This window comes from Protopterus annectens, chromosome 5.part0 (assembly GCF_019279795.1).
Source record: "Protopterus annectens isolate FY-2018-M chromosome 5.part0, PAN1.0, whole genome shotgun sequence".
Taxonomy (NCBI): domain Eukaryota; kingdom Metazoa; phylum Chordata; order Ceratodontiformes; family Protopteridae; genus Protopterus; species Protopterus annectens.
In genome coordinates, this window is record NC_056735.1 from 10,686,924 (window position 1) to 10,702,352 (window position 15,429).

At 40.8% G+C, this 15,429-nt stretch overlaps 1 protein-coding gene across 1 annotated transcript in view; it reads left to right on the forward strand.

Annotated features, from left to right (window-relative positions):
* Nucleotides 1-15,429, forward strand: part of YJU2 (YJU2 splicing factor homolog) — a 484,871-nt gene that overhangs the window by 251,792 nt on the left and 217,650 nt on the right. The window contains exon 5 of the mRNA XM_044072064.1: nt 11,138-11,319. Within this exon, the coding sequence (XP_043927999.1) occupies nt 11,138-11,319 (182 nt within the window). The remainder of the gene's footprint in view (nt 1-11,137; nt 11,320-15,429) is intronic.

Genomic DNA, 15,429 nt, shown 5'->3' on the forward strand with positions numbered 1-15,429 from the left:
TTCAGATTGTATTGTATGTCAGTAGAGAACTTCCCAGATAGATGTTTTTCCCTGCACTCTAAACAAACCAATCAGACTATTTTGCACCAGAGGCAAAGCAAATTGGAAAAAAATACTTCTTTTTTTCTGTATGCCTTTCACCCTTTCCACTCACCAAAAGGTCATTCTGAAGATTCAGAAAGACAGTTCAAAAACATTGTTGGTGATTCTCTTTTAGTCCAGAGGACATTAGTTCTCACTTCTTCTTCACCTAAGCAAGGGCAGTCACCACAGGTTGATATACAGGATGGACTTAGACAGCAGAAGGATTTTCTTACTTATCTGAACTTAAGCACATTGAACCTCACAGTTTGGATGATAGGCTTGTAGTTCATTTTTTGGCACCTTACCTGAGGATGTGCTGCAGGTTATAAAGGAGGCCAGAAAACCTGCAACAATAAAAGCATACGTTTCTAAATGGTAATGATTTTCTATATGGTGCCACAACAGATGACTGGAGCCAGATCAAGTGGGAGTCCCCACTGTCTTCAAATAGTTATGTGAGGTGCTTTTATCATGTCTAGCATGTACCTCTTTCAGGTTGCATTTTTCAGCCATTTCTGCTTGTCTGCCTATTGATCTAGTGATCCATCACTTTCTTCACATTATGAAGTCCAACTGATGTTCTTCATTCCACATTGCTGCAGTCCTAACAATTGGGTAGTCCGCTGTCCAGTCGGCCCGAATACCAAAGTATAAGGCTGACGTCGGTCGGGACCTGAATTATAGTTTTGAAAAATTAGCTCTTTATCCTTGTGAACCTGCTTCTTCTGCATCCTTGATGTTCTTGACTTGAAAGACCGTTTTACTAGTGGCCCTAACATCTGCCAAAAGGGTTTCTGAGTTACAGGGTCTCATGTGTGCTCCTCCTTTCTTAGTCTTTTACATAGACGGCATTAACCTCGGAACTGATCTTCCTTCATACCAAAAGTTTTATCCAAGCTGTCTCTTTGTCAGTCTTTCCATCTATCTGCATTCTTTCTGAAACCTCAAAATAAGACAGAGAGGTTTCTTTATTTGCTTAATGTCCATAACTAGCACAGATTCTATTTAAGCAAGACAAAAACTATAATAAAATCTGATCAAACTTTTATTTCTTATGAAGGAAAAATGATGGGGTCTCAATTTGAAAGCACTCAATCTATCTTGTTTTTCTACTTCTTTCATGGTAGAACACTTCAGGATTAATCCAAAGCACAAAGTACATTCTGCCAGATCTATGACTTCTTCTGGAGCCTTTTTCATGGGCCTTGAAAATCTGTACTACACGTAGATACCTGTTAATACTTTCTCAGTATTATGAAGTGTACATATTCTGTATGGCCAGAGTAGGTTTTGCCAGCACCATTCTTCAAGGTTTATTGGACTTCAGCTCTGTTCTTCCAAATGCTGCTTTTTCTTCGTAAAAGCTTTTGGAATTGTCTCATACGTCAGCAGTACTACAACAGTCATCTAATGAAGAATATAGTACAGTTGTATAGGACCTTATACTAACAGTAGATTTTCAGATAGATCACTGCTACTACGTATTCTTCCACCCTCACAGTTTTATTTAATTTCTTTTTATCCTTGGTCAAGGTGGACCTCGCTTACTCACCCCCCCCTTCTTTTTTCCATTTTATGTCTGAGTCTGTCCCCCACAAGTATTGTCCTTAATTCTTTTCCTTAGAGCAAGAAAGGTACACAGTCTTTGGTATAGGTCATAGGCTGGACATTCGACAAGAAAGGACGGTGCCTAAGCTTTTGTTGAGTGGCCAGATATATGGCATCTTTGGTAGAATGCATCCCATAAGTCGGCAATACTGCAAGAGTGATCTAGTTGAATACTGTTGTGTTGTAAAAATAATGGATATTAACAGGGGAGCAATGTGAAAATGATATTTCATATTTGCATTATTTTATTCATGCTTTGAGTTCTCAAGGTTGTATGCATTCTGGGAAGAGTGTTGCCCAGCTTTTAATCAGTAGTGCATAAACTGTGCTAGAAAAGAACATTTTCTAAATATGTAAAAGCAAAAATAAGTGTGTTAAAGAGATTTCAGAACTGTTTGTTATTACTGGGGACGTGAAAATACTTGATACTGAGAAATTTAAAAAAATGTATCTGAAGCAGTGAAACAGGAATGGAAGTGTGCTGAAAATGAATGGATAGAATGTGGAATTTAAATCGGACAGTTTCAGAGTGTAATACTTTGTCAAAAAATACTTTTAAGGTTCTGTGGGCTAGAAGACACTTAAAAGGTTGTTGTCTGTACATTGATAGCCTATTCTGGCTACTAGGTGGTAGCTTTGGATCAAAGACTGCTGACATCAATACACACACACACAAAAAAATGCAACTGGCCCTAATATTTTTTGTCAAGAGGGTTGTGAGAAGGTAAGAGTGGAAAAAGAATAAAAAAACACTGTATAAGTGAAGGCTGCATGTGTAGAATACAGTGTGTATACTGTTACAGAGACACCTCAGCCATACAGATGATATCCTGCATGACTATGCTGATTTGTTTGCAGCTTTGGATTTTTACCAAGAGAATGTCCCATACAAGGGAAAGCAATACAGTTCCAGTGATTCATAGTCACAGGAAAGTGTCTGTAGCTGTCAGAAGTAGGGGTGAACAGGGACTGAAGTGAATGGAAACCTAAGCATCAATAAGAAGCAGTTAGATCCAACAGAATGGAGGTGTAGTATGGTCACTGTTGTAAAGAAAGGGAAGATTTGCATTTGTGTTGTACAGCAAGAACTGATTAAAGTAATTGAAAGAGTATCACCAGTACTTGCAGCTGAAAAATTGGTCTCTGCTGTCCGGATTTCTGGCAAGTAAAACTAAATGAACAGAGTTCCAAATTGTGTTTAATACGCCTTTAGGAAGTTACAGGCTCTTTAGAATTCCAGTTGGTATTTCATCTGCAGGTAACAATGGATTATACACTGCTGACCACTTTCACTGGGACATCAACCATGACATCGCATATTCAGTGACTGAGTTTATCAGCAACTGTTTTTTGTTTTTAAGTTAAAGACTTTTCCTACAGGTCAAAGGCACCTGGTAAGAGACGCTAACTTATCCTTCAGTAATGCCAGCTTGTCTGTGAATCTGTTCGATTTGTTGCCAAGGATAATTATTTTCAGCGTAATGCTGTTTTTCTGTCAGCATACTGGCTGTTTTATATTTTTTTCTCTCATGTGGAATAGCAAGATGTAGTAAGTAGTTTTGTTTGATTTCTTGGATTATATGTTATACGCAAGGAGCACTGATTACCCAGATTCCAGTTGTACGTTCTTTAGAGACTAGTTATGACAACTTTATACAAGAAGCCGGTAGCTGCAAATACTTTGACATCAAAGGTGCACACCCAGTCTGCCTCATCTGATCTTTACCCTTTGGGGAGTTTCTTAGGGGCAGGAAAATGTGTACTGACCCAGGGGAAGTTGAATAGGTCTCTGGAGAGATGTGTAGTAGACTAGAGCAAGGCTTATAGTTAAGTACTTCCCACAGGCTGTATGTTTTCAAAAGGTATGCTCCCTTTGTTAATAAAATATCAGCCTGTACAGACACACTGGAGGATCTGATATGACCAGACCTTGAGACGGATCTTGAAGTCACAACCCAGGGTCTCCTATAGACCCCCTCCCCATCAATGTACAGGACAGGATTTCGCATTCAGGCACTTTTCCCTGTGGGGAATGTGGTGTGTATTGATGAGCAGGGAACCATCCAGTGTTGGTAGCTGTGTCCATATGTGGAAATAGGGATGTATGTGGAACATTAATGAGTGATAGATTACAACTGAGTATAGATATTACTGTCAAAATTATTTCCTGCATGTACTGTCTAATGTGTTCCTGCAATATGGAATATATAGTGAGAGACTACCTGAAGGATTTAATCCAGCGCGAGTCTAATAGCACATTTCTGGTGGTCTTTTGGAATGTGATGTAGCAGGTGCCGCAGGATGAAATCTCCCTGATACTGCTTTAACAAGGAAAGAAGCCTGCTACATTAGCTCCTGGCAGGATGAATCTGGAGCATTTGAAGACGTTTTGAGTTGGAACACTGGTCTGTGGAATTATTTTAGAATAAAATGTTTGACATCCATCTGGCGCAGCTTACCTATTTGTTCTTTAATTGAGGTGGTGTGTTTTTGGACGTAGTCACTGAACTAGTGAAAAAGTAGCAGTAGGTCAGCTGTAATAAAAAGTTTTCCATGATCGGAAAGCTATGGCATGGATATGCACTGTTTTTCATTATGGCAGAGAAATTGTATGCTGCTTGGGTGGGGCCATGAATAGCAACAACATGAGAGACCTCGGTGGTTTCTAACAAAGATCATCAAGGGTCTTGAGGATGTGCCTTACAAGGACTGACTAAAGTCCCTGTCGCTATACTCCATATCGTATAGACGTCTTAGGGGAGACTTATGCCTGGCCTACAGAACAATCCAAGACCCATACCTAATGAACTTACTGTATATTCGTAAATCAAATGGTTCTAGGGCTACCCATTCTAGGAGCTTAAATATGGCCTACGACTTAAATAGGACATGTTGGAGGGAAAGTTTTATCTCACAGTGACTGCCACATCTTGGAACAGGCTGCCAATTCATGTGAAACAGAGCACCTCTATAACTCTGCTCAAGAGGAACCTGGGCTTGTGGATGGGGCACCATAAATTCTTACTGGGGATAGTGCCCACAACCCTCCTGGACATGGGCAGTCATCAGTAAATGCAAGCTTGGGTATTGATTAGTACTTCTACTAACCCTAATATTGGGTTGAAACAGCTAGGCTTAAAATGGCCGCTAGGTCGATAGCCTGGTGTAATCTCCTATGATCCTAGGAAGTTGCCTAGTAGAATGCAGATGTGCATTGTACTTGTATAAACACACTTAAACCTTATTGTAGTAGATTAGTTTTGGTCTTTAATAAATTAAATAACCCAAAGGAGATCACTGTGAGGTGATATCCCCTGTAGATCTTGTTTGGTAAATTAAAATCATTGAGAATAACTGTAATTTAATGATTTGTTCACTGGTTAATATAGATTGCGTACGTCTGATAGAGCACAATGTATATACTGGTACTGTGAAACTAGTAAGTTGGGAACCTTATACGGTGTGTGAATATGTTAAGAATAATGGGAGGAATGAGCTGCATATGGTAGGATGTGGAAGTAATCGAAGGATTCAACAGTCCTATGGGCATGGGGTTTTCATATGTGCTTTTCCTATCAAAAAAGGATGGTGCATCTAGTTCTGTACAGACTACAGAAAGTGAATAAATAAATAAATAAACAGATGGAGTCACACTTTCTCTGTATCAAAAACAAAAGTAGTATTGGAAGAGTAAGCTTTGCCTCTGACATAAATTCTTTTATGAGCACACTGCACAGCACAACTTTCAAAAATCTACCCTCTTCCTCTGGCTAAAAATTTGAAGGCATGCTTAGGTCAGAAAAAAAACTTTGAGACCTTGGTGGCTGTGTCAGTCCTTAATCAGGGAGATCCTTCCATGAATGGTCTGAAGACCAGAAAACACAAGAAGATATAATGACTGAGAAAGCTAGTGATTAAAACAGTGGCAGGGAGCATGAGGGCTTATTGACCCTGTCAATCTAGATGAGGCCTGTGAACGTCACTCTCATTGAGGTTACAACTTGATTGGCCCTGATCCAGCATTGTGTTTCTGCTGGTTCCTTTCCTGTCATAACTCCTTGGGAAGAAGATGGTGGGACTGTGTCAGTTTCTTCTGTACTGTCCTGGTCTCTGAGGAGGTCAGTTTAACAGCTAGGCCAGGCTGTGGTTTCTAGGTACCCAGAAAAAATGTCTGTCCATCTAAAAAGTTGCTCATGACCCTCTACCGCTTATGTGGAACTTTTGGATGCACCTATCATTTTAACTGAAGATAGTCAAGAATTTGGATTATTTTGAGAAATTTTTCTAGTAAATGTTTTTCCCTGCTGAAGAGGGATTGTCATCCAAGAAGGGTTAAACCAGAAATTTTAGGGAACGTTTTTATTCCTGTAGGTTACTCTTGAGGGTATGACTTAAGGAACATAGATTTATGCAAGGTGGAGCCTATTCCATTGGTATCTCAGTTGCTAGGATATGAATCTGTCTCATTTCACACCACAATTTATGCTATTCTATTGCCGCGGTATCCTCTACAAAATATAACTGACCCTCCAAACCATTCGGTTGATGTTGCAGAACAGGTTTAGGTCCCTAGACCAAGTATTTCTGATGCCATTTGACTTGTTGATGTGCATTAAATCCCTCAGTGATGGGTAAGAGGATGCCTTGTATGCCAGACACACGTCTTCTCGTAGAAGTCTGTAAGATACTGAGCATAGAGACAGGGCTTTGAGTCGTTCCATATAGGACATGTTGTTTAGCCCTTGCATCCTTTTAGTAAGGTATCTCAGTGGGTGTTTCAGTTGTTGCATGTGTTTGGACAGGAAATATGCCAAATGGGTATTATATTCAATGACTGGCCTAAAGAGGGCTGAATAAAGGGGACAATGACATCCCTAGATCTAGACACAAATAATGTTGTTGACAAAGAGTCTCAAAACACTAGAACATCTTTTATTGCCTTGAAGGTAAGGCACAGATTTCCTTTCAGGAGAGGGAAAGACACAATAGACATTAAAAAGTTGGATAGTCTGTCTACTCTTCAGTTTCTGTGTAACAAATCTCTTGCATTTGTTTAGTTCGGTAAGTTGGGTATGGAGAAAACTACAAAATGGGCTACATTACTTTGTATTTGGTCTTATTGCCATGTAGAAAGGAATAGCAACTTGTCTGGAACAACTGCCTGTACTACAAAGTGTAAGTGAGTATGCCTCATGGACTGCAGTGGCAATGTGCTGGTTGAAGTTTAAGTTATCATTTGTTGGAACACCTAGAACCCTTACAGCTGTGTTCATATTCGTTTGATAACCTCTTGTGGTACAAAGTGCTGGGGAAGGATTTTTTAAAGACAGTGTTTCTTCATGGTAAAAGTTGTGTGAGTTGTTTTGCACTATTCTTTTGTGGTGTCAAGTCCCTTTTATAGAGATGCATTGCTAGAGGAGCTGAGAATTATGCTCCCAAGTTTGCATTGATATTTATACACTTTGAGCCACAGATTGGAAGTCAAATTAACATCCAAATAAAAATCCATAAAGTAGTGGCTTCCACACTGAATCCTGGGGGAATGCCCATTGATGACTCAAAGGTGAGAGAAGACCCCCGAAACCTAACTTGCTGCATTTTGTAATTTAAGCAGTTATGTCCCTGCGCAGTGCAGCTTCATTTACCTGCAGGTTGTGAAGTTTATGTGCAGTGCCATCTTTGGGGGATGACTATTGGAGGCCTTGGCCAGATCCAGGTGTGCTGCATGGGTGGAGGAGACTAATTTGTGCATTGCAACTGTGTATTACTTTCAGAATAGTGTATATGGATTGGCTTACAAATTATAGCTTTAACCACCTTTATTCAGACAGATCATACAGAACAGTCTCCATTGTCTGTCAGTCTGTAGGGCTGTGTTTAAAGTATGAGCAGTGGTCTATGCTAAAATAACTTTGATTGCATAAGATGCTGTCTGGGAACCTTTCTGGTCTCCTAGAAGAAACTTTTCTAACCTTTCCAGGGAGCAGTAACAAATTAATGTGGAACCTGTGTACCATGGAAGAGTGCCACATGGGAGAATTTTTATTGGGCCACTTCTTTCTGGTGTGAAATTTACACTTAATCATTGTACAAAGGTATCAGGTTTATCAACAAGCTCGGTGAGATTGGTAGTGTTATTTTATTACTGGGCAGTACCATTATTGATTATTCTCCCTCAACTGATGAATATGGCTGTAGAAGGCCTTATTACTGTAGTTAGACTTGCAACTTTTACCTGCATAGTTGCAGACAAAGCAAAGAATAGTCAGGAGAAAGGCCCCAGATTAAATACACTTTTTAAATGCTAGTGTCACTAACTTCTTAGAATAAGGTGGAGCAAAAGTCAGAGAACATATTACAGGTGTCTCTCCAAAATCTGGGCAGTTGAGAGGTATGTAATTAGTACTGTTAGCTAAATGGACTTTGTATGCTGCTTGCCTTTTAATTGTCTTGGTTGCCTTGGCATGGGGTCTTCGGATGGAATTTAACCTTTCTTTATTGTGTGTATGTTGGGGGGGGGTCTTAAATGCTTATGTGATGTTTTTAGTTTAGTAACTATTTATTTATCTTATAGCTTCATCAGTTGGGCTTATTTTGGAATTTCCTTATACTATGTTTCTGTGTCAGGAATGAAATTATGTCTTTTGTAGTTCAAAGTACTGTAGAGCCTGAAAAGACCTCGGCCGTTGGGTGCCTGAAGAAAACTAGGACATACTAGCCAGACGAGGTAAGGCGATTACTCAGTGCCACATAGTCTCATTTGAATAATTCTTGAAGCCAATTGTGTTTCTTACTAAGCTGTACTGAATCTTTATAGAAAATGTTACCCTACTGTAGCAAATGCAGACTCATGTTTACAAAGTCTGAGAACTCTTATGCAGAACCTTTGACTGAAGAATAGTTATTTCAGTTTTTAAGAAGGCAGTTTAAGTTCCCTGGAAAAAACATTTTATCCTCAAGTTTATTGAGGAACAGGTTTCATTATGCTGTTTACATTGAAGGGGGTGCAGTAACAAGCTAAAAAGTTAAAATTTGCATTGATGAATTCACCCTTGAAGAAAATGCAGTTAATTTGGCTTGTCTCCCTCAGAGTGTCTGGGGTCAGCAGGTGGGATCAAATATTATCATTGTGTTACATCTGACAATGTCTTTGCTGATCCATCTTGTGCTTTTAAGTTGGCAAGTGATAAAAACACTTTAATAGTTAGCTGGGGGTTATTGCTCATGGTCTTAAAGACAAGTTAAACATGCTATTTGTTATACAGACTGCTGTGGATGACTCCATGAGTATCAATTTGTCGTTTGAGAGGGGGTGACTGACTCCCGTTCACGATTACTGAATCATGGAGTAAGTCATGCTTCTGGGAGCTGAGACACTGTAGACCCTTCATCACCATAGTTAGCCACTGAACTAATGTGAGTGCAAACGGAATTATGTCCATTATTTAGCATGCATGGGTCTGTCCTTTTCAGTCATCAGCTGACTGTGAATTTGAGAGAAGTCCTTGCCTGCCACCAGGGCTCTACATACACTCTGTTCTGGAAGTGGAGCCTTTGGATTAGGACTGTACAGTCTTTGTGGTTATTTTTAGCTTGAGGGTTGTAACCTCATGTTTTGTTGAGGCAGAATACCTGCATGAAGCTTCAAGATGTTTTTTTCGTCTAACACTGAGACCAGTAATGTTGGCATTGTTTGTATGCATCCAGGATGTGCCACTGATTGTGCATGTTTACCAAAGTGACTTGAAGATTCATGCTAATCACTTTCTGTCTAGTCAGGTTTGCCTGTCCCTGCTGTTGCAAAAATTCCCTGCATCTAATCACCTTAGAAGTTAGCACTGTCATCCTTTCTTTGAAAATGGCCTTTTGTTACTTCCTTGCCCCCCTTTGGTACGTACCTAACCAGGCACATCCAACAACTGGAGTGTCCACAGAGGTGCATCACTAAAAGAATATAGGGCGTAAGTAACATGTCCTGTGCAGACCACTTCATTACCTGTATTCATTCTCCTACAGGCTGTTGAGGGGAGATCTATGCCTGGAGTACAAGGCATTGTTAGATGCTATCTTAATGGACCTCCTGCATATACACAAAACAAACAACACCATAATAACCCTTTCTAAAGACTTAAACCTTTCTTGTGATATAAATAGGACCTGCTAGTGAGACTGGTATGTATCCCAGAGACTACCCCTTTTTTGGAACAGGCTCCCCATTCATGTGAAGTAGAGTTTCTTCTTAACCCAATCAAGTGCAACTTGAACATCTGGATGGAGTACAGAAAATTCATCTCTGATTTGGCACCTGTGTCTCTGATGGACACAGCCTGTAAATGGTACATTTCCTAGGCCCCTGCTTATAGTTATCAAGGGCACCAGAATTTGTCAGAGATTTGGCATGCATAGCTAGGCTTAAAAAGGTCCTTGTGGTCATTGGCCAAGTACACACCCGTGAACCTATATGAACTGTTAATTTGCACTAGCTTCTGCCAAGTAGATCCTATTAAGCCCTCACAATTACAACATGGTCATTTTTCTGTGTTCTTGATATTTCACTGAAAATTAGTATCAGATTTTCTTTTTAACTAGGTAATTAACTTACTGATGTACTCTGTGAAGCCATCTTTTTTTGCTTGATAATTATGGATGCATTCTTTCAAGACATATTTTTAGTCCGGCTATATATTTATCATCCTGGTTGTGAGTGTTGATTAATACTAAAGCGTATGTAACTTGAATTAAGACCTGACAGCTATTGTCAAGACTCCTTCCCATGGGTTAGTATGCATTTAGAACTTGAAATTTAGAGTGATTTTCTTTAAACCCCCCCCCCCCCCTTCCTGCCTTCTAGTGTTGGGAAATTATTCAATTTTACCTCAAAGTTAACCCTACCAAGTCAAGGTCATTTTAGTTCTGTTACTGTAGTAATACTGTGCATTTATGTAGCTTTCCATGGAATATTAACATGGAGTGATGCTTTCTCTGGGCCAAGTTCTCATATTCTGGGACAGAATAAAGGAGTGTATTGTCTACATGACAGGAATAGTTAAATTTCCACGGTGCCTTCAGAATATTGATATAAAGTATACACCACCTTTGATCTTGGTTATAGAGAAATATTGTTTATTTACAGCAGTTCTGCAGATTTTCAACCACAATGCTGTTATTTTACTGTTTGAAATAGTTGTTGAATAGTGTAGTTGTGATAACTTCCATATCTGATATCATTAATGATCTCAGTTTGGTCACTGTGCAAGTATTGGTGCTGATGCTAAGGCATCTGTGTCCCTAAAATTTTGTTTTTAGGGGGTGTGTTCTGGTGGGAACACTAAAGAAGACTGCATAAGTATGCTTGCCCACATATGTATGTGTAGGATGCTGTGGGAAGGTACATATTAGAATACAAGTACAGGTTTGACATCTTTATGCATATTGCTTTCACCAGGTTTTAGAAAACAGAACAAAGGATTCTAAGCTGGAAATGGAAGTTCTGGAAAATCTTCAGGAACTGAAAGATTTAAACCAGCGCCAAGCCAATGTGGATTTTGAAGCAATGCTGAAGCTGCACAAAGAATATGAACAGGAACTGAAACGCAGACAAGAAGAGGAGGATGAGAAGGAAATGAAGTAAGTCACTGAATATTTTATAATGCTGTCAATTCCCAGAGACCTCTCCAGCGGCCAAAACAAAATGTTATTTCATGGTTAGTAGAGCGTACACAATCTACAACAGATGGTTGCCTTGAATTGTCTACGTGATGGTACAATCTGAGGTTTGATAGCTGCACTGGATATTCTTAGTGGTCATTGTTGCACTACTGATTCTTGGATCTTCCTGCCATGCAGAAGTCCAGAGTCTTCATCATCTCTAACCAACGGATGTTCAAAGGCCAACATCTGAATATCAGAGTATAAGAGGGGTGTCCACTGGCGCCATCTTCATTTATTTCTAGTGTGCAGTCTGATGTGCTACTATGTTTATCAGACTCTTGCAATCTGTCAGCTGGTTTGTTTTTCTTCAGACTTTCTTCCTTCTGATTTTCAGATGAATACCATGTTTGAGAATTTTTTCTTCTGATTAATGTTCAGAAAAGTTAATAACTGCTTGAAGTGTGGGAAACAAATCCCGCATGATGTCTTTCATTTTTTTTTTACTGTTTTGTTTGGGGCCTCAGCAGAACATTTTTAGTTGTCGGGGTTGTGCTAAGTTTCGGGTGTAGGGCCGAAGTCTTCTCAATACATATGGAGTCCTTGGTCCTTGTTTGTTCCACTTCTTCTCTTTCCTTTGCGTTAACTGCTGACAGCGATTATTTTGCATCTGCATCCAAGTCGACCGATGACTCTGGTGAGGTACTTTTCAGTCCCCAGGCTGAATGACTACCTGGCTTGTGTTCACTGGTTTGACTCTTTGGGTGGCCACCATTGCAGCAGGCCAGTCTATTTTGCTTTCTCTGACACCATTGTTGTTTGGGTCTGAAGTCACTCAGCAGGCAGAGCGTCTAATGTCAGAACATTGGTTACAAAGGAAGATAGTTCATCTTCCATGGTTGTTTTGCAGGAACCGTGCCAATAATCAGGAATGAGGCCTTGGCTGCCCAACCAAGTGGCAAGTCCTCTATTTCTAAATGGATGCTTAAACCAGAGACCAGTCAGTTGTTACCTCAGCCTATGTCCCAGTCATCAGCCATTATAGCCCAAGTCCCAACTCAAGACCATCTTAAAATTACACAAGGATTCATAATCATTGTGAAATCTAAGGAGACCAGTCAGGTACTACAGACCATTCCTGAAGCTTCTCCTAGTAAAAGAAATAGGGATGTTTCTTTTCTGGAGGAATCTGAGTCTTCAAGATCTGAAGATAAAGAAGAATTTTCTTACTCTGAACACCTACACCCTCATTCCTACCCTGACTTGGACTTGAATGATACTCTGTCATCTGTTCCTCCCAGAAGATTTATCCTTTGGATATACCTTGCATAAGATGATGGAGGCCTTTTATTGGGAGAGCAATTTTTCTCATGCCCAAGCCCATTACAGGCAGCTTTTAAGTCTGACATGTCCTAGACCACTGGCTGTTCCACTGGTCCATGTGGTGCTAGATGTCTTTTAAGACAGCTGTCTACACCCAGACTGTTTGTTAACCTCCCCAAGGAAATTAGGTCATTTCTAGAGTACTTGACATTTGCAAGCACCTGTTCAAGAACCCATAGGCTGATCCCTTTGTAGTGTCAACTGAAGCCACTAAGGGTGCCCGTAAACCATTTGCTAGATATCCCTTCCCTAGTGATAGGGAAGGTAGATTGCTACTCAGGTTTGGTGGGGGGGGGGCTTTTACATTTGCTACCCTCTCAGTTGCCAATATCACATGTTAAAATATTTGGTTCTTGCAGAAACAAATCATTACTAAGGCAGAGGGCATTGCAGACAAGGCTTACAAAGAACTTAGAGAAGACAGCTAGAGCAGCATTGCAGGTTTCCAGACATCTCTAAAATGTGGTTATAACTCATTAGATGCAACATGCAGAGCAGCTACTGCTGGCTGTCTTATTTGCAGACATGCGTGGCTGAGGACCCAACCGCTTTCTGACCTGGTAAAGGCCAAACTGGATGCCCCACTGGATAAGGAATTCCTTTTTGGGCCCCCTGCAGAGAAAGATTTTCAGAAATTGGACAGAAAAGGTGAAGCAAATAAAAAACGTGTGAGAATTTTGTCTGCCACCCCTAGATACAATAGGAATTATCCATTTAAACCTTGGCATTTGCCTCCTAGGCAGGGTAAGGGAAGGCCTTCCCAATCAGAGAGACCAAGACCGTACCGAAGATGGCAAACAGAGCAATGCCGTAGACCTGGGGGATCCAAAGACTACCTCCCTCCCCCACAGAGAACAGCTGTGACTATGCACAGCTCCCTACCCCTCTCTTCCTCCCCCAAACCACCCCCTCCCTGCCCCTCTAGCAGGAAGACTTTCTTCTTTTCTACACCAGTGGAAGCTCACCACCTTAGACCAGTGGGTCCTAAACATCATAGAAAAGGGCTACTTCATTCATTTCAGAGGAAGCCCCCCCCCCCTTCTTAAGGATACCAAAACCACCAAAAGACAAGAGGGTTTTGTTTCTCCCATCTTGCAAGAACTTTTGAAACAAGGATTCATTCAACCAGTCCCTGCTGGGGAAGAAACAATAAGATTCTACTCCAGGATCTTTCTAGTTCCAAAAAAGGAAGCCACTTAAAAAACAGTATTTGACCTTTAAAGTTAAACAAGTTGACCCTTCAAAAACTATTACCCGTGATCTTTCCAGGAGCCTACATGGTTACAGTACATTTGAAGGACAACTATCTTCACGTACCTTTAGCTAAGGAGCTCAAGAGATACCCTCAGTTTGCAACAGCAGGTTTTCACTAATAATTCTGTGCTTTACCATTTGGTTTCTCCACTGCACCCAAAGTTTTCACCATTTGTCAAGCTCCAGTTGTAGCCCATCTCAGAGGGCCAGGAGTGCACATTTACCCCTACCTGTGTGATTGCCTCATCCATGGAAAATCAATCCTGGAACTTCAGACAGCCTCATGAGTTACCATGGATTGTTTTCAGAGGGTAGGACTCACTCTCAAGTCTCATCTTCAGCTTCAGACAAGAATTCTCTTTTTGGGTGGATCGATAGATTCTGTACAACAAAAGGTCTTTCTACCCCAAGCTAAAGTGTCCTTTCTGACAGACAAACTACTCAGCTTACTGCCAGACTAGACGGTCACTGCAAGGGAATATGTAAAGGCCTTGGCATACATGACATCATGCATTCTAATGATTGCCATTGCAGAACTACACATGAGAAAGCTCCAGTGGCTCCTTTAAAACACTTGAGAACAAATCTGTCAGCCCCTGGAAATACTGGTGCCTCTTCTAATTTGCCTGAAAAGGGAGCTTCTTTGCTGGAAAAATAGCATCAAGCTGAATCCAGGAGCAAACTTCTATGTACTAGAGACAGACAAGACCATCACTACATACAGTTCCGAGGTAGCCTGGGGAACGCACCTAGGACCCATGAAGGTGCAAGGTATCTGGACCCCAGAGGAAGGAAATTTTCACATAAACCAGAAGGAATTGCTAGCAGTGTTTCTAGTGATGGAAGCTTTTCAAAACAACCTATCCACAGGAGCTCTGCAAATGTGGACAGACAACACCACAACTATGTGATACATAAACAAGCAAGTGGAAACTCATTTCTACCCTCTGGCCATAAAGGTTTGGTTCTTGGCACAAGAATTACAACTGCCACTTATAGCATCCTACATCCTGGGTCAGCACAGCACCATAGCAGGTTCTTTGAGCAGGGACCCAATGGAATCCAAAGAATGGATGCTAAAAAAGAAGATTTTCCAGGACCTCACCCATCACTGGGGGCACCATAGTACAGCCATTTTCACTTCTCATCAGAACAGACAATTACAAAGGTTCTGCCCCAGACACCAACAGACAGGGATGTAGAAAACCAATGCCTTCTCCTTCAAATGGACAGGTGTCTTTCTTTATGCCCTCCCACCATTCCTCCTGAGTTCCAGGGTACTGATAAAGGTGAGGTCAGAAAGGTTGAGCACAATACTCGTAGCCCCTTTCTGACCAAGGCAGCATCAGTTGTCCCTCCTTTTGTGACTGCCCGAGAGAGAAGATATTACATTCCTCAAGTGACAGATCTACTCACCCAGCTAAAATGGGCTGTCATTCATCCTCACCTGAC